The sequence below is a fragment of the Bos grunniens genome, chromosome X (assembly GCF_055505025.1).
Source record: "Bos grunniens cultivar Pamir isolate PY7600 chromosome X, Bosgru_T2T1.0, whole genome shotgun sequence".
NCBI classification, from domain to species: Eukaryota; Metazoa; Chordata; class Mammalia; order Artiodactyla; family Bovidae; genus Bos; species Bos grunniens.
Genome location: NC_141194.1, coordinates 109,555,041 through 109,576,240, shown reverse-complemented (window position 1 = coordinate 109,576,240; position 21,200 = coordinate 109,555,041). Strand labels below are relative to the sequence as shown.

Sequence of the window (21,200 nt, the reverse complement as noted above, 5' to 3'; positions counted from 1 at the left end):
GACGACCCAGAGGGATGGTATGGGGAGGGAGGAGGGAGGAGGGTTCAGGATGGGGAACACATGTATACCTGTGGCGGATTCATTTTGATATTTGGCAAAACTAATACAATTATGTAAATTTTAAAAATAAAATAAAATTAAAAAAAATAAAATAATATTTTGTAAAGTCACATCCTTAAAAAAAAAATGCATCCTTTGCTCAGTAACTAGGGTACCATATATAGCATTAAAAAACCTGACCACCTCATTTTCTTGCTTATAATATACCATTGAATTTCCTCCAACTGCTCAATTGGTTTTCTCTGCCTGGATGTCCCTCCTCTCTTCCCTCCACTTTCCACCTACAATTTTCTTGACTACATTGGCAATAAAACAAAACTGAATGCCAATACTAATAATCAGGAACTTGGGTGTTAACCTCATCCAGCAACTCTTTGTTCAACTTGATCCAAAAAATGAGTTAGATGACCTTTTCTTTCATAATTACTCATAAGTTTATCATTTAATTTTTTTGTGATTATCTACTAGGCATCTCCCTACTGTCTTAAAATCTTATCATCAATGTTTGCATACCCAGAACCTAGTCCAGGGCCATGTATGTATTAGGAGGTCAAAACATGTTTGGTGAATAAATAAATGAATTAATGAATACTACTAATCTTCCATCAAAAATTTTGCTCCCTCCACTGTCTCTTGCTCTACTTCTCTATGTCTTCTTTTCTTTCTTCTCATTCACTTCATACTTTTCTCCAAATTTTCCTTTTACTTTTAGGATATTCTAATATCTAGCTTTTAAATTTTATCTTCTCCTTTTTTTAAAACCAAATTTTCTATTCTATTTTGCTCCTCTCATAGTCTCTCTTTTCTTTACCCATTTGTTCTTGAATGATTTATGTGTGTGTGTAGAAAAGATCTGGGAGTACACCAATAAAATAAATATATGTTAATTTTATTGACCTCATCTCCACATTATTCTTCCCACTTCTATCCACTTCCCTTTTCTCCATGATTCTCTCCTCTACTCTCTCAGCTCTTCTTCATTAATTCAACTCTTCTCTTAACAATTCACTTACTATCTATTTTTCCTTGTCCATCTTCTTGTCTCTCAGAAAAAATAAATAGTAAATTTAAAGTAAAGAAAGAATAGCATATACCATATAGGCAAGCACATTTCATATATTCATCACATGTTTATCAGCCTTGTATTATTTGAGATTCATTGTGTATAATAACAAATGCATAAACTTGAAATACCACAGAGTCTGCACTGAAAGATCATATTTTTCCCATTCAATAAATGTTCACTATGTTACTTAAAATTGATACTCGTTAATGTAGGAGAGAGCTTTAGGAAGTGACAAATGACAGCAGAGCAACTAGAAAAATCAAAAAACAAGAACCAAGGAAGTTTTTCAATGTTGGGGCAAAGAATCTTACTGAACTGGAAAGGTATTTAAAGTTAATCGTTTTGGTACAGGGAGGGAGGAGGGAGAGGGGTTCAGGATGGGGAACACGTGTATACCCGTGGCGGATTCATGTTGATGTATGGCAAAACCAATACAATATTGTAAAGTAATTAACCTCCAATTAAAATAAATAAATTTATATTAAAAAATAAAGTTATTCATTTTAAAAGCAAAATTTCCTTACCTAAAAACTCTAATGATAATAATGAGTCACGAAAAATGTAAAAATTGTTATAGTTTTTATACTTTAGGAGTAGAAAAGTATGAAATATATATATTTCCACATATATATATGGAAATATATATATTATAAAAAGATATATTCTCAAGTTGTTTGGAAATTCATTTATTTCTCAGCATTCCCATGCAACGTGGCATGACATATTTGTTGCTATAATTTTGCATTTATATATATCTTACATTGTATGTTTCAGAAAATAGCTAACATCTCACTTGATTCTCATCATTCTGCACCATACAGATAGACTATTGCTGCAGTTAAACCTAGATGCTATTCTGTCACCATGTTCATGCCTGTGTATGTGGTTGTGAGTCTGTATTTAAGTACCCTTGACTTTGTATAGGGATTCCCTGGTGGCTCAGATGGTAAAGAATCTGCCTGCAATGCAGTAGACCCTGATTCAATCCTTAGGTCGGAAAGATCCCCTGAAGAAGGGAATGACAACCCACTCTAGTATCTTGCCTGGAGAATTCCATGGACTGAGGAGCCTGGTGGGCTATAGTCCATGGGGTCGCAAAGAGTTGGACATGACTGAAACACTTTCGTTTTCACTTCACTTTCACTTTGACTATGTATACACCTGTGTATTACATGTCTTTGAGTACACATAAACATTTATACATTGTGAAAGTATATCTCTGTGTGTCTGAAAATGTTCATATGGACAATTCTCTATTTTTCATTGAAATAGAGTTGATTTGCAATATTGTGTTAGTTTCAGGTGTACAGCACAGTGATCAGTTATATATATATATATATATATATATATATATATATATATATATATTTCAGATTACTTTCCATTATGATAAGTATTGAGTATAGTTTCCCATGTGGTAACAATTAGTCCTTGTTTTTTTTAAATCTACTTTATATATAGTAGTGTGTATCTGTTAATCTCAAACACAAACTCCTTATTTATCCCTTTCACCTCCATTTCAACCATTTTGGTAAACATGTTTGTTTTCTATGTCTGTGAGTCTATTTCTGTTTTGTATAGGATTCATTTGTATTATTTTTTAGATTCCACATATAAGTGATAGTATATAATATTCATCTTTGTCTGACTTACTTCACTTAGTATATTTTCTAGGTCCATCCATGCTGTTGCAAATGGCAGTATTTCATTATATTGTTATGGCTGAGTAATATTCCACTGTGTGTGTGTGTGTATCACATCTTCTTAAAGCAATCATCTATTAATGGACACTTGTGTTGTTTCCATGTTTTGGCTATTGTAAATAGTGCTGCTATAAACATAGGGGTGCATGTATCTTTTCAAATTATAGTTTTGTCCAGGTATGTGCCCAGGAGTGGGATTGCTGGGTCATATGGTAGCTCTATGTTCAGTTTTTTAAGGAACCTCCATACAGCTCTCCATAGTAGCTGTCCTATATACATACCCACCAACAGTGTAGGAGGGTTCTCTTTCCTCCACACCCTTTACAGAACTTATCAATTTATAGGCTTTTTAATGATAGCCATTCTGATCAGTATGAGATGATACCTCATTGTGGTTTTGATTTGCATTTCTCTGATAATTAGTGAGTGATGATGAGCAGTTTTTCATGTGCTTGTTAGCCAACTCTGTATTTATATGTGTATATATAATATTAGGTCTGTAAGTACACACGCCTGTAGCTATGTTAGGAAATGTATGCCTCTATGTGCATTTCTAATTTGTAAGTTTGCTTTCAACCCTGTTCCTACCCCCATGATACTTTAGATGAGCCAGGGCACTCTCTGACCTCATTGTGTAGAGGAGGGTTCCATTGTCCACCAGTCTGAGCAGCTTGTTAGGTGTGGTCATGTTATGGGCCACTGATTTCTTGCCATTGTGGAAGAAGGTGTCAGGGGTCCAGATCTTACTAGCCAGGAGATTATTCAGTGGAAGGATCTTCATGGGTCCATCAAATTTCAGTCTTTCATCATGCCATGTCTGTCGAAAAAATACATCAATGGTGTACTCCTAAGGACAAAAAGAGAGAACAACATTTCAGCAGAATTCTGGTGAGGATCCACAGTGCCCTTAGCAAATATTAATTACTTTGCAGTATTTCCTCTGATGCAGAGAAGCAGCAATCTATTGACAGTAGTTACTGGCAAGTAGGGCAAATGACTATGATTGAGAAATAATGTCATGGTAATCAATAAGTACATAAATAATATGTCCGAGAAGATTTCACTTAGGAAGATCACTGCCAATGCTGCCCTGCACATCATACAATCTGAACACAAGACTTTGCCTTATGAAAAGGCAAGAGCTCCCTTCTCTATGCAGTGGTATCTCTAATAAGTGCAAACTCCTAACCTTGTCTCTTCTACTAAATGATCCCATATGAACATCAAAAGCCAATATAACAACTGCCATACAACTAAAACCTTAAATTTTAAAACACATTTCATTTGATTCTCAAACTAACAGTGTATCTAATGAGTTAATATCTTATGTTCAATAAGTCAAGCATCTTTACAGATAAGGAAAAACAAACACACAAATAGAAAAATGGGTAAATGACAGGAACAGAAAAATTCATGAAACAGATAGAAATTGTTAATAAACATGGAGAAAATTTTCAAAATTGCCATTCATCTAAATACAAACTCAAAGAACAATAAACATTACTGATGTTGGTAACAGCAGACTAAACCATTTGGATATATCTTCTTGTAGTTATTAATCATAAAATTTGAACCAAAACATAGATAGATAGACAATTTGAAATCAATGGGAAATGACTGAAAGCAGACAGAAACTTGAAGAAAGTTTACTCTTGAAAGATAGCAACAGCAATGGGTTAAAATTGGGTTTGTGGCTTTCTTTTCTAAAGGTGATCTCCCAAACCTAGAATTTCTATGTCCAATATCACAGCCTTAATGGCTCAAAGTGGATAATCATCTGGAATCTTAGGGGGTAGGAATCCTGGAAGCAAGAGAGTCACTGAGGGGATGGGAACTCAAACCCCAGTATATACTTTGCCCCAAACCCTGGCTGACCACTACATACAAATGAAAACTCTGGGGCTCTGGGAAAAAGGCAGACAGAAACAATAAGGGAATCCTCCAGTAAATGAAAGATGACAAATCTGTGGTGGGTGATGTTTGTGTATTTGGCAGAAATCAGAAAAATTATTAATATACCTCAGAAGAAAGAGCTCAAAGTTGACCAAAGAACTGAAAATTCAGGGGGAAGCCTTGAGAAAAAACCAAAACCATTCAAAGGGTAAGTCTGAAATTCTGAGTACAAACTCTGCCCAAATCTTTGACTGGTCACTAAACTACACAAGGGATAGGGGACACATCTAGGTAGTCAGGTAAAACAAGGCAGTCAGCAGCTGCTTAAAATATGTTGTTGTTGTTGAGTCACTAAGTCGTATTCAACTCTTTGCGACTTCTTGGACTGTAGCCTGCCAGGTTCTTCTGTCCATGGTATTTTCCAGGCAAGAATACTGAAGTGGGCTGCCATTTCCTTCTCCAGGGGATCTTCTCAACCCAGGGATCAAACCTGCGTCTCCTGCATTATATCAGGATTCTTTAACACTGAGCCACTAGGGAAGCCCCCTCAGTGGCTTCTAATTATATTTGGAATAAATACCAATACCTTTTCCTTACCTAGAAAGTACTTCATAAACTGGCCCTTATTTTCTCTAAGCTCTTCTCCAACCACTGTACCTCCATAAATTAGCCAGTCTGGCTTTTCTCCTTCTCTAGAACGCTAAGAGGAGAAGGAAATAGCAACCCACTCCAGTGTTCTTGCCTAGAGAATCCTATGGACAGTGGAGCCTGGTGGGCTGCCATCTATGGGGTCGCACAGAATCGGACACGACTGAAGTGACTTAGCATGCATGCATGCATTGGAGAAGAAAATGGCAAACCACTCCAGTATTCTTGCCTGAAGAATCCTAGGGACAGAGAAGCCTGGTGGGCTGCCATCTATGGGGTTGCACAGAGTCGGACACGACTGAAGCAACTTAGCAGCAGCAGAACACTAAGAAAACCCCTGCTTAAGGATTAAGATATTATATAATCTATTATCTAAACTGGAACATTTTTGAGAATGAGAGGAGGCTTTATCAATAATTATATCAGAATGACAGGTGTAAGCCAGGACTATGCCAGGTTTAAAACTGGAATTAGATTCCCACACAAAACCAACACCCTGAAGGGCTCTGACCTCAGCATAGTGAAGTGAAGTGAAAGTCGCTCAGTCATGTCTGACTCTTTGCAACCCCATGGACAGTATAGTCCTTGGAATTCTCTAGGCCAGAATACTGGAGTGGGTAGCCTTTCCCTTCCCCAGGGGATCTTCCCAACCCAGGGATTAAACCCAGGTCTCTTGCATTGCAGGTGGATTCTTCACCAGCTAAGGCACAAGGGAAGCCCCTCAGCATAAGGGTGAATTAAATAAAATGAACTAGACAAAACCAATCCACAGCATGAAAATGAAGAAAGGAAACTTATCCAAGCATGAATTATGAAATAGAGAAGGGGTAAGAGGAAGCATTTCTACTGAGATTTAGCAACTTCAAATTTAATCTGAGCTAAATATTTAAATGTACACCTGGTTTGGGTCTTACAAACTGAGAAATTAACATAAAAATAGGTCTCAGGATGAGGATACCCCTAGACTGACTTACAAAAGCAAATATTCTAGAGGGGCATAGCCATAAATAAATGCTTGCTGAAAAAATATATGTAATTCACAACAATAAAACACCTAAGGAAATGGTCATAAGCAAGAGTCAGCCAATACGATATATAGCTCACCCCTCAAGAACCTCACATATGAGGGCTTCCCTGATAGCTCAGTGGGTAAAGAATCTGCCTGCAATGCAGAAGACCTGGTTCAATTCCTGGGTCAGAAAGATCCACTGGAGAAGGGATAGGCTACCCACTCCAGTATTCTTGGGCTTCTTTGGTGGCTCAGCTGGTAAAGAATCAGCTATCCCACGTTGAAGGTCAGGAAGGGCGGCGGTGAGGAGATACCCCTCGTCCAAGGTAAGGAGCATTGGCTGCGCTTTGCTGGAGCAGCCATGAAGAGATACCCCACGCCCAAGGTAAGAGAAACCCAAGTAAGACGGTAGGTGTTGCAAGAGGGCATCAGAGGGCAGACACACTGAAACCATACTCACAGAAAACTAGTCAATCTAATCACACTAGGACCACAGCCTTGTCTAACTCAATGAAACTAAGCAATGCCCATGTGGCAACCCAAGATGGGTGGGTCATGGTGGAGAGATCTGACAGAATGTGGTCCACTGGAGAAGGGAATGGCAAACCACTTCAGTATTCTTGCCTTGAGAACCCCATGAAAAGGCAAAATGATAGGATACTGAAAGAGAAACTCCCCAGGTCAGTAGGTGCCCAATATGCTACTGGAGATCAGTGGAGAAATAACTCCAGAAAGAATGAAGGGATGGAGCCAAAGCTAAAAGAATACCCAGCTGTGGATGTGACTGGTGATAGAAGCAAGGTCCGATGCTGTAAACAGCAATATTGCATAGGAACCTGGAATGTCAGGTCCATGAATTAAGGCAAATTGGAAGTGGTCAAACAAGAGATGGCAAGAGTGAATGTTGACATTCTAGGAATCAGCGAACTGAAATGGACTGGAATGGGTGAATTTAACTCAGATGACCATTATATCTACTACGGCAGGCAGGAATCCCTCAGAAGAAATGGAGTAGCCATTATGGTCAACAAAAGAGTCCGAAATGCAGTACTTGGATGCAATCTCAAAAACGAGAGAATGATCTCTGTTCGTTTCCAAGGCAAACCATTCAATATCACAGTAATCCAAGTCTATGCCCCAACCAGCAATGCTAAAGAAGCTGAAGTTGAACGGTTCTATGAAGACCTACAAGACCTTTTAGAACTAACACTCCAAAAAGATGTCCTTTTCATTATAGGGGACTGGAATGCAAAAGTAGGAAGTCAAGAAACACCTGAAGTAACAGGCAAATTTGGCCTTGGAATACGGAATGAAGCAGGGCAGAGACTAATAGAGTTTTGCCAAGAAAATGCACTGGTCATAACAAACACCCTCTTCCAACAACACAAGAGAAGACTCTATACATGGACATCACCAGATGGTCAACACCGAAATCAGATTGATTATATTCTTTGTTGCCAAAGATGGAGAAGCTCTATACAGTCAGCAAAAACAAGACCAGGAGCTGACTGTGGCTCAGGCCATGAACTCCTTATTGCCAAATTCAGACTTAAATTGAAGAAAGTAGGGAAAACCACTAGACCATTCAGGTATGACCTAAATCAAATCCCTTATGATTATACAGTGGAAGTGAGAAATAGATTTAAGGGCCTAGAACTGATAGATAGAGTGCCTGATGAGCTATGGAATGAGGTTCGTGACATTGTACAGGAGATAGGGATCAAGACCATCCCCATGGAAAAGAAATGGAAAAAAGAAAAATGGCTGTCTGGGGAGGCCTTACAAATAGCTGTGAAAAGAAGAGAAGTGAAAAGCAAAGGAGAAAAGGAAAGATATGAACATCAGAATGCAGAGTTCCAAAGAATAGTAAGAAGAGATAAGAAAGCCTTTCTCAGCCATCAATGCAGAAATAGAGGAAAACAACAGAATGGGAAAGACTAGAGATCTCTTCAAGAAAATCAGAGATACCAAAGGAACATTTCATGCAAAGATGGGCTAGATAAAGGACAGAAATGGTATGGACCTAACAGAAGCAGAAGATATTAAGAAGAGGTGGCAAGAATACACAGAAAAACTGTACAAAAAAGATCTTCACGACCCAGAAATCATAATGGTGTGATCACTCACCTAGAGCCAGACATCCTGGAATGTGAAGTCAAGTGGGCCTTAGAAAGCATCACTACGAACAAAGCTAGTGGAGGTGATGGAATTCTAGTTAAGCTATACCAAATCCTGAAAGATGATGCTGTGAAAGTGCTGCACTCACTATGCCAGCAAATTTGGAAAACTCAGGAGTGGCCACAGGACTGGAAAAGGTCAGTTTTCATCCCAATGGCAAAGAAAGGCAATGCCAAAGAATGCTCAAACTACCACACAATTGCACTCATGTCACACGCTAGTAAAGTAGTGCTCAAAATTCTCCAAGCCAGGCTTCAGCAATACGTGAACTGTGAACTTCCTGATGTTCAAGCTGGTTTTAAAAAAGGCAGAGGAACCAGAGATCAAATTGCCAACATCCACCAGATCATGGAAAAAGCAAGACAGTTCCAGAAAAACATCTATTTCTGCTTTATTGACTATGTCAAAGCCTTTGACTGTGTGGATCACAATAAACTGTGGAAAATTCTGAAAGAGATGGGAATACCAGACCACCTGATCTGCCTCTTGAGAAATTTGTATGCAGGTCAGGAAGCAACAGTTAGAACTGAACATGGAACAACAGACTGGTTCCAAATAGGAAAAGGAGTACATCAAGGCTGTATATTGTCACCCTGTTTATTTAACTTATATGCAGAGTACATCATGAGAAATGCTGGACTGGAAGAAACACAAGCTGGAATCAAGACTGCCGGGAGAAATATCAATAACCACAGATATGCAGATGACACCACCCTTATGGCAGAAAGCGAAGAGGAACTAAAAAGCCTCTTGATGAAGGTGAAAGTGGAGAGTGAAAAAGTTGGCTTAAAGCTCAACATTCAGAAAACGAAGATCATGGCATCCGGTCCCATCACTTCATGGGAAATAGATGGGGAAACAGTGGAAACAGTGTCATACTTCATTTTTCTGGGCTCCAAAATCACTGCAGATGGTGACTGCAGCCATGAAATTAAAAGACACTTACTCCTTGGAAGGAAAGTTATGACTAACCTAGATAGCATATTAAAAAGCAAAGACATTACTTTGTCAACAAAGGTCTTTCTAGTCAAGGCTATGGTTTTTCCAGTGGTCATGTATGGATGTGAGAGTTGGACTGTGAAGAAGGCTGAGCACTGAAGAATTGATGCTTTTGAACTGTGGTGTTGTTGGAGAAGACTGTTGAGAGTCCCTTGGACTGCAAGGAGATCCAACCAGTCCATTCCGAAGGAGATCAGCCCTGGGATTTCTTTGGAAGGAATGATGCTAAAGCTGAAACTCCAGTACTTTGGACACCTCATGCGAAGAGTTGACTCATTGGAAAAGACTCTGATGCTGAGGAGAAGGGGCCGACAGAGGATGAGATGGCTGGATGGCATCTCTGACTTGATGGATGTGAGTCTGAGTGAACTCCAGGAGTTGGCAATGGACAGGGAGGCCTGGCGTGCTGCGATTCATGGGGTCACAAAGAATTGGACACGACTGAGCGACTGATCTGATCTGACAATACAGGTGACCTGGGTTCGATCCCTGAGTTGGGCAGATCCCCTGGAGAAGGGAATGGCTACCCACTCCAGATTCTGGCCTGGAGAATTCCATGGTCTGTAGTATAGTCCATGGGGTTGCAAAGAGTCGGACACAATTGATCAACTTTTACTTCACAAGAACCTCACACAACAGAATCAATTATATATTATAAAGGAACTACTGAATATATTAAAATGATAAAAGTATCAAGGGAGAGATTGAGAATATGAGAAAAGATAAAAACATTATGGGGTAGGAATGAGAAAACACAGATTTTAAAAAGATCTATTTGAAGTAAATGTTCTGTGAAACAAAAATAATGAGTCAATGGATATGTTATATAGAAGATTAGATATTATTGAACAGAGATTAGTGAACTGGAAAATACATGTGAAGAAAACTTTTTTCAGTGTATATTTCTAGCAAAGTTCTAAAGTTATGGACATAAGTTTGGATAAACTCCGGGAATTGGTGATGGATAGGGAAGCCTGGCGTGCTGCAGTCCATGGGGTTGCAAAAAGTCAGACACCATTGAGTGACTGAACTGAACTGAACTCAAAGTTAGAGAATAGAGAAAATGAGGAATAATAAAATACTAATGGATGAAAGTTTCTCAGAATTGTTGAAATATTAGTATAAGTATCTTAGTTTCAGGAACCTTAATCAGGGGGCAGTCTTAAGATGGTGGAGAAACAGGACAGGGATACCACTTTCTCCCCCACAAATTCATCGAAAGAACATTTGAACACTGAGAAAATTCCACAAAACAACTTCTCAGTGCTGGCAGAGGACATCAGGCACCCAGAAATGCAGCCCATTGTCTTTGAAAGGAGGTAAGACAAAATATAAAAGAGAGACAAAAGAGGTAGGGAGGAGATGTATCCCAGGAATGGAGTCTTAAAAGAGAAGTTTCCAAACACCAGGAAACACTCTCACTGGCAGGTCTGTGGGGAATCTTAGAATCTCAGAGGGCAACATAACCAGGAGGAAAAATAAATAAATAATTAAAAACCAACAGACCACGTGCCTTACGGCAACTCCGAGTGCTCACAGCCACCACCAGCAAGTAGGCGCTGAACAGGCAGGTGCCGGCTGCATTGCTTAGGGTAAGGACCAGCTGGAATGCCCTGAGGGCAATATGAAGGAACTAATCTGAGATAGCAACCCAAACTGTGGGATAGCCAGAGATAGGGAGAGAGAAGAAAGAAAGAGAGAACTATCCTGCGAAAAGCCCTAACCTGAGGCACTGCTAGGGTTGCTCACAGAACAAAGAAAGAAAGAAAGTGAAGTTGCTCAGTCATGTCCGACTCTTTGAGACCCCATGGACTGTAGCCTACCAGGCTCCTCCATCCATGGGATTCTCCAGGCAAGAGTACTGGAGTGGGTTGCCATTGCCTTCTCTATTTCACAGAACTAGAACAAATAATTTCACAATTTGTATGAAAATACAAAAAACCTCAAATAGCCAAAGCAATGTTGAGAAAGAAGAATGCAACTGGAGGAATCAATCTGCCTGACTTCAGGCTATATTACAGAGCTACACTCATCAAGACAGTATGGTACTGGCACAAAGACAGAAATATAGATCAATGGAACATAATAGAAAGCCCAGAGATAAATCTATGCACCTTTGGATACCTTATCTTTGACAAAGGAGGCAAAAATATACAACGGAGAAAAGACAATCTCTTTAACAAGTGGTGTTGGGAAAACTGGTCAACCACTTATAAAAGAATGAAACTAGAACACTTTCTAACACCATACACAAAAATAAACTCAACATGGATTAAAGATCAAAACGTAAGACCAGAATCTATAAAACTCCTAGCAGAAAACGTAGGCAAAACACTCTCTGACATAAATCACAGCAGGATCCTCTATGACCCAGCTCACAGAGTAATGAAATAAAAGCAAAAATAAACAAATGGGACCTAATTAAACTTAAAAGCTTTTTCACAAAGAAGGAAACTATATATGGGAGAAAATAATAGCAAATGAAGAAACTGACAAACAACTAATCTCAAAAATATACAAGCAACTGCTGCAGCTCAATTCCAGAAAAATAAAGGACCCAATCAAAAAATGGGCCTAAGAATTAAACAGACACTTCTCCAAAGAAGACATACAGATGGCTAACAAACACATGAAAAGATGCTCAACATCACTCATTATCAGAGAAATGCAAATCAAAACCACAATGAGGTACCATTTCACGCCAGTCAGAATGGCTGTGATCCAAAAGTCTACAAGCAATAAATGCTGGAGAGGGTGTGGAGAAAAGGGAACCCTCTTACACTGTTGGTGGGAATGCAAACTAGTACGGCCACTATGGAGAACAGTGTGAAGATTCCTTAAAAAACTGGAAACAGAACTGTCATATGACCCAGCAATCCCACTGCTGGGCATACACACTGAGGAAACCAGAATTGAAAGAGACAAGTGTACCCCAATGTTCATCACAGCACTGTTTATAATAGCCAGAACATGGAAGCAACCTAGATGTCCATCAGCAGATGAATGGATAAGAAAGCTATGGTACATATACACAATGGAATATTACTCAGCCATTACAAAGAATACATTTGAATCAGTTCTAATGAGGTGGATGAACCTGGAGCCTATTATACAGAGTGAAGTAAGCCAGAAAGAAAAACACCAATACAGTATACTAATGCATATATATGGAATTTAGAATGATGGTAATGATAACCCTGTATGCAAGACAGCAAAAGAGACACAGATGTATACAACAGTCTTTGGACTCTGTGGGAGAGGGCAAGGGTGTGAAGATTTGGGAGAATAGCTTTGAAACATGTATATTATCATATGTGAAATGGATCGCCAGTCCAGGTTCGATGCATGGGACAGGGTGCTCAGGGCTAGTGCCCTGGGATGACCCAGAGGGATGGGATGGGGAGGGAGGTGGGTGGGGGGTTCAGGATGGGGAACACATGTACACCCGTGGCTGATTCCTGACAATGTATGGCAAAACCGCTACAGTACTGTAAAGTAGTTAGCCTCCAATTAAAATGAATAAATTTATTAATAAAAAAACATTAATCAGTTGTGAGCTTAGTATAATAAAGTATATCCAAGCCAATACACAATGAATTTGAAAAATACCAAAGAGGAGATCTTAAAAACAACAAAATAGAATAGGCATATTATCTATAAAGAGGTGACAATTTGATAGCAGACTTCTTGAAAGCAACAATAGAAGTCAAAAGAATTGTACAGCCAACTAGATTAACATGTAAGAGCGGTTTCAAAATAAAGATGAGTTTAGGTAAATAAAATACATTTTTTCTCATGGCTGGGTCACTCACAGAATTCAGGCCTCTTTCAGAAATCTCCATATCAGAGAAGTATTCTTTGACCATCCTATCATAAAGAGTAATCCCTCTTCCCCTTACTATGCATTATGTTTTTTCATGCATTATTTTGTCAGATAGCTCTGAAAAAAATGCACTTTCATTTGCTTGCTCTTTCTTTCATTCCACTAGCCTGGATGCTGCACAAGAACAGAGACTTTATTTAGTTCACTGCTATATCCCTAGCACCTAAAACCCTACCTGATCTATAGTAGCTAATCTATAAATATTTTTGAATTAAAAAATGATTGAATGAATCCTTAGGAAAGGAACTGCTAAAATAATTTTTCATGTGGTTGAAAATGAAACCAGCAGGAAGACACAAGAAGGAATGGTGAGCAAAAGTGCTGACAAGCTTATGGGTAAACTAAACAAATAATGGCTCTCTACAAATGATGATAAGGGCTATGAAAACAAAGTAGAATAAATAACGACAGCAACCAAATGGAAGGAGAAAGCAAAGAGATGTGGACTGACGTATTCTTGTATTATTTGGAGAAGAGTGGAGATATTAAATTTAAGGTCAAGTATACATATTAACAAGGTAATCACCAAGGATATACTAGAAACAGAATGTAAAACTTACAAAAGAGGAAACACAAATGGGAATGTAGAAAAATGCTTCAGTCCCACAGAAAGGAAAGAAAAAATAAAGCATATAAGAACATGAGGGGAAAGAATATATAAGACAATAGAAATAAGCAATATAATCTACTGATAAATAAATAATGTAGTTATTTATTGTGTATTATATATAGAAGAGTCACAACTTAAGGGCGCATAAAAACACAGGTTGAAAATGAAGTGATGGAAACATATATGGGCAAATTTTGATCAAGATAAATCATAGAACTATAAAATACAAATAGCATGGATTGTAAGATAAACACTTTTCTTCAGGACAAACTATTACACTAAAAATGTGTATCAGGTAAAAAAAAAATTTATGTATGGGTAACATGGATTCAAAATATGTAAGGCAAAATCTTAATTGCAAGGAGAAAATGACAAACCCATAGATTTTCAATAAATGGAAGACCAATCAGGCCAATAATTTGTATGATGAAAGCATGTAAAGAATTCTTTTGACAACCATGAACTAAGGAATACACATATACTTATCTACTTAACAATTAGTTAACATATCTTTTTCACCAAAAATAGATGATCATATGCTGTCATAAAGCAAATCAAAGAAACAAAAAAGATTTCATATCCTATACACCATCTTCTTTTAATATGAAGCATTAAATTAAAAATTAATAACAAAGTTTTACATTTGAAAATTAGAAAACACTAAAAATTTTCCAAAAAAAAGAAGAAATCATAAATGATATTAGAAAATACTTAGAACTGAATAACAGTGAAAACACTCACAAAATGAAATCTTATATTCAACACTTCATATGAAATGACATCTAATTGATATTGCATGAATTTTTCTGCTGTTGTATTAGTTTCTGCTGTACAACAAAGTAAATCAGCTACATATATATATATATCCCATCCCTCTCTGACCTCCCTCCCAACAAAGACCCAGCACAGTCAAATAAATAAAGAAATAAAATATTTTAAATATCATTATCAAGTTTTATTCTTCCAGAAAATGTAAAGGTGTCCTAATAAGTAGAAAAACCTGTTAATTTAATTAGACATGTTAACAGATTAAAAGAAAAAAAATCACACAATCATCCTAATAGGGGACAAAACAGAAGTTGAAAATTTTTCAATTAAACACATACTTTTTAGAAAATTAGAACTAGAACAGAGTGCATATCTGCCATATTCATTATTGCCCATAGTCATTTGTTTGGCCTTTCTAGGATATCTTACAGAAATTCCCATATTATAAGTTCTGCCTTCCTAAATTGAGCCAAAACTCAAAATTCTCAGCTTTTCTTGTAGTTAGAATCAGACTAAATGCCCTAGTTATCACCAAGCACACAAATGCCACAAGAAACTTCAATTCAGAAGTTACAGCATGAGTAAACAGGATCTACATGGAGTTTCTACTTTTGCTAATTCAGGTGGTAACAAGTATCTTGTCTTTAGTGGTATACATTGGCTACTAAACACATAAATAGATGCTTAACTTCAAAGTTCATCAGAAAAAATGCAAATAATATCAATTAGATGTCATTTCATATACATCAGAATGGCAAAAACAAAGTGCAACAATATGAATCATTATCAAAAGTGCAGAGAAATGGAACTCATACACTTCTAATAGGATAAGAAATTGGTACAACCTCATCACAAGAATTATTTGGCCCTATCTGAAAAACATGAAATGTTTGCAAACCCTGCAAATCAGAAATGTTATCTGTAGGTACACACCCTACAGAAACTCAAATGTGTTCACAAAAAGATGTGTACAAGAACATTTGTTTTTAATAGCAAAAAACCATTGTTTTTAATAGAAAAAAGCTGGAAACAGTCTAAATGCACACTGACATGAGAATTGAACGTATTAATATGAATAAATATTCATATGCTTTAAAAGTCTATAGCAGTTAAATGAACTAGGTTAAGAGCATCAAAAATAACTTTCAGTACAGTAAAAGATATGTTGTAAAATGTAAACAAGCTATGACACTTTTTAATTATTATAGTTTGAAAACATGAAAACCACTATTATTTTATTCATTATAATATTGCTATTTCATGTGATATATATAGAATTGGACCATAAAGCAGGCTGAGCACTGAAGAATTGGTGCTTTCAAACTGCAGTGCTGGAAAAGACTCTTGAGAGTCCCCTGGACAGCAAGGAGATCAAACCAGTCAATCCTAAAGTAAATCAACCCTGAATATTCATTGGAAGAACTAATGGTGAAGCTCCAATACTTTGGCCACCTGATGCAAAGAGCCATCTTTGGAAAAGACCCTGATGCTGGGAAAGAGAAGGTGGTGGCAGAAGATGAGATGGTTAGATAGCATCACTAACTCAATGGACAGGAATTTGAGCAGACTCCAGGAGATAGCGGAGGACAGAGGACCCTGGTGTGCTGTAGTCCATGGGGTTGCAAAGAGTTGGACACAATTTAGTGACTGAACAACAAATACATCCTCAGTTATAGGTCTAGAGTATGCATTGGAATGGCCAAAAAAAGCAAATTCATGGTTATTATTATCTCTGAGGAGGAAGGGAAGGAGAGAAATAGGATCAGGAGGATACACAGGGGATTTATTTATATCTTTAAAGATTATATTTCTAATATGAAAATAAATATAGGAAAAATTTCAAGATTTAAAAAAGTTGTTGTTATTCAGTTGTGCCCAACTCTTTGCGACCCCGTGAACTACAGCACACCAGGCTTAAAAAAGCTGGGTGATGGTTACCCAGTTTTTTAATGTGTTATTCTCTACACAGTCAAAACTATTGGGGAAAATCACATAGTAATTATTTGCTCTATAAGTATCGCATGACCTTTGGCTAAAAGCAATTCAATTTTGACCTGACCTTCTAGAAATGCAATCAATTCCTTCCTTGCAAATTGAGCCTTTGTATACTCTCCAAGGATGATTGCCTCCAAATTGACAAATGAATTCTGTTGTTTTGTGAGGCATTTAAATCAAATCTTCCGGATAATAAGCCTAAGTCTGCCTCCTGGGAAAGGTACTTAATACATTTCCTACACTGCTCAGAGATGACACAAAGCTCAAGGGGAAGAATTTCTGGCTTGGTGTTGAAGCTTGAATGTCTTCAACTCTCTAACACTGCACTGTGTATCAGCGCAGGCTTCCAGAAAGGGCGTGTGTGGCTGGATCAATTTAGCCGGGTCTCGGGACCATCCAGTCCTCGCTTTGCTCTTTGCCTCCTCTCTATTCTCTATTTAGGAAAACCACAATCTACATGCCTCTTTTCAGTTGTATTTAGCCTCTGACATAGTCTTACTGGTATTGTTTATGTGTTCTGCCTGTCTACAAAAGAGTAGTCCAGGAGATTCATGATCATGGACTCCTAGGCAAAACACTACAGACACAAACTCCTTTCAATGTTGCATCTGGGAATATGGTATACTATAGAAAAAGAGGAAACCGACAGCTTATGAGGCTTTCAAAATGCTCCCCTTCACTCTATGCATGAGGACACCAGTAAGGGAGGACTTGAAGTGGACACAGCCACTTTATTCCAGTGTTGAGGAAGAAACAGGTCCAATAATTTCAAGCCCACTACCATGGGAAAAAAGTCCCTATGTGGACTTTCTTTTTATTTAACACCATTTTTTCCCATGCAGTCTTTTGATACTTTGATAACTGCAAGACTTTCATAAGCAGAAGTCCAACTAAAATGTATATCACCCGAATCTGTTAAAAAGAATTAAGATTATAATATATCTTATGGGTCCTCATTTCCCATGCCTCCATTTTTTAAATAAATTAGTTTATTTTGGTTAAGCTAGGTGGTTAGTTCTGTTAGTGTATTGTCTACTTTCATCATTACCTGGCTGTCCACTATATAGCCTAGGAAGTTTCTCCCAGATTATTAAGGCATGATTGACAAATAAAAATTGCATATTTTGGTTATACGATGTGATTTTTAAAGGTCCATGACATGATGATTTAATATATACATTGTGAAATGATTACCACAATCAAATTAACACACCTATCACTTCATGTAGTCACTGTTTATGTGTGTGCATGCATGTATGTGTGTTGAGAACATTTAATAGCTACTCTCTTTAAAAATATTAGCTGTTGGAATGGGGTGGATGGTGAGAGGGAGGTCCAAGATGGAGGGGACATATGTCTAACTATGGCTGATTCATGTTGATGTATGACAGAAACCAACACAATACTGTAAAGCAATTATCCTTCAATTAAAAATAAATAAATTTTTAAAATTTAGCTGTTAACTTTCTATTTTCCTTTCCAATCACTGACCATTTGAATACCCTACCATTGTTAAACCAGCATCCCACTTTTTCTTCATTCTAATTCAGAGGATCTTGACCAGGGAAAACTACCATTGGTCAAGAACCACTGCTCACTGGTAAGGAATAGACAGATTCAATTTGTGAGACAAGTAGAAATGAAACTGCATTTTTCATTATACCTCCCTGTCATTGCCACCTCTGCCATCTTTCCATATATTGACTGAGAAAATGGTCTAAAATATCCTAAAAATAGAAAATCATAGATAGTCACATGACTTCAGTTCATTCAAATTGACATTATATCCCTTGTTCTGTTTCTTTTCTGGGAGACTATCAACACAGGATTAATATTACTGCTGAAAAACTATGTATTGTGTGATCATCCAGCTCCATTTGCTACAAATGGTCAACACATGTTTTTATTCATAATGCTTGTAAAGTATATTAATGCATATATATGGAATTTAGAAAGATGGTAACAATGACCCTATATGTGAAACAGCAAAAGAGACACAGATGTAAAGAACAGACTTTTGAACTCTGTGGGAGAAGGCGAGGGTGGGATGATTTGAGAGAATAGCATTGAAACATGTGTATTATCATATGTGAAACAGATCGCCAGTCCAGGTTCAATGCATGAGACAGCGTGCTCAGGGCTGGTGCGCTGGGATGACCCTGAGGGATGGGATGGGGAGGGAGGTGGGAGAGGGGTTCAGGATGGGGAAAACATGTACACCCATGGCTGATTCATGTCAATGTATGGCAAAAACTACTACAATATTGTAAAGTAATTAGCCTCCAATTAACATAAATAAATTTAAAAAAAAGAAATTAGATATAAACATAAATGATTGTCTTTTAATAGTATTTATATGTTGGGGTTAGGTTTGTTTTCCTCTATTTAAAAATAAAATTCTGGGGAAGTCTTTACTTCAAAAAAAAAATAAAATAAAAAATAAAAAAGAAATGTATTTGACATGTGTTCTGCCTCTGAAGAACTTTCATCCAAGTGGAGGAACACAGTCATTATTTTCCCCTCAAATTTAATTTGTTTCATCTCATTCATTCTTAAATTTAACAAATAGTTGAGAGTCTGCCAACTGACGAACACCAGGTTAGGCATTGGTGGTACTGAGATTGACAAAACAGACATGACTCTTCATTGAGCTGTCAAACTCAGGATCAATGTCTGTGGGAGGCAGTGTTTGACCAAGGAGCGCAATGGCTACAAAGGGCTATGGCTGGTGCTGGTTCAGTGCTCAAACTGCCACCACAACTTTCCCACTTTGTGAATAAAAGACTGTCTCTATTTCCTTAGACAATTAGGCACCAAAGCTCCCTGTTTGAGTGGAAGAAAGTCAAGAACCCAGCTAGCTAGCCCTAATTTTCATTTACTTTTCCAAGTAGTATGTGGGCTCAGGGGAGCTTGCTTTCTTGATTCAATTAATTACTAAAGTCACACGACTATCTGATGTTTCTTCCGAAGTCATCCCTGATCCTGCCACAATTGCCACAGTCTATTAAGTAGTATGGGAAGAAAATTTTTAAAACACCAGAAATTTGTTTCCCAGCCAGACTGATCATAGCTATTCTGCCTTGTGATAGGATGGAAGTTCAGCGAAAAATAACCTGAAATGTATTTGACCAAAGGTTGCTCTATCAGGAAAGGACCATTCTGTTATTTCTGCTTAATCATGGGTCAGTGCAGGGGACAGACAAGTGGAAGATGAAACTTCAGAAGATAAAACGTCTGGATTGTTTGAAGTGTCTCCAGAGCCTATGCATACCCATGTGTGCCTTCTTGGGTGGGAAAAGAGCAGGGAGACAAGCTGGTTTGGGCAGGGGCTATGTGAATATTTCTGTAGTATCTCAGAATTGGGGTATCTGTTTGTATATGTGTGTCTGTGGAGTGCCTGGGGTAGTGTGTAAGCTGTTGTTTTTTTTTATTATTCTGCATATACTTTCTTATTTTGCCTCAATGTATTTATGGATGTAGATTATGTTGTGTGTGTGTGTGTGTGTTCAAACAGTAGCTACAGTTCCTTTCTTATGAAAATATTAATCAATCACTAATTCCCAGTAATAAAAAAGAGAGCTGCACCTGCCTGGAGAATTTGGTTATCACCCTGGCTGGCCTCACAACCACTTATGACTTCCTCTCCTGAGAACTAGCTTGTTTTTCCAGTTGACTCCTACACCTTGCCTGATTGAAGGAAGACCCCAGTAAAGACATGCCTAAACCACTTCTCAGCTCCCAGTCTTTTCCCCCTTGTAGTTCATCCTATACAGACTGCCAGATGAATCATTCTAAAATAATGGCTCCGCATTACCTGTAGGAAAAATCTATCATGACACTACACAACCATTTGTGTTTACCCAAAAGATCTAAATAAGCTTTGACCCTGCTAAGTAGTAGTCCCACTGAAGATAAAGAAAAATATCTATATAGTGAGCAGGGACATTTCATATTTTTGAACATATTTTTTTTCTGATTTTAAGATTTTTTTTTCAACCCAAAGTCACGCATTCAACAAGACTTTATGGACCATCTAATAACTTCAGACATTCTGAGCAGATAATAGCTTCTTTGTCTTGCATCATGATAATCTTTCAAAAATCTAATATTTAGAATCTGAAGTAGGTATTTATCAGGTCCTCCATTATGACAAGGTCTCGTGTCTGAACTCTCCACTGCATTCTTTACTTTGGCAGCAAGGGAGAAAGGTAGTAGCAGGGGAAGTCCTCGTAGATGGCTCATGAATTATCCCCTTGCTAGTTCTGCTATAGTCATCGTTTAGTAACTCAGTCGTGTCCAACTCTTTGCAACCCCAAGGACTGCAGTCCACCAGGCTCCTCTGTCCATGGGATTCTCCAGGCAAGAAGACTAGAGTGGATTGCCATTTC

At 37.8% G+C, this 21,200-nt stretch overlaps 1 protein-coding gene across 2 annotated transcripts in view; it reads right to left on the bottom strand.

The window, feature by feature from the left end:
* Window positions 1–21,200, bottom strand: part of GABRA3 (gamma-aminobutyric acid type A receptor subunit alpha3) — a 242,931-nt gene that overhangs the window by 76,305 nt on the left and 145,426 nt on the right. For both annotated transcript variants that reach the window (XM_086388135.1, XM_086388136.1), the window contains one exon: window positions 3,456–3,676. In XM_086388135.1, the coding sequence (XP_086244261.1) occupies window positions 3,456–3,676 (221 nt within the window). The remainder of the gene's footprint in view (window positions 1–3,455; window positions 3,677–21,200) is intronic.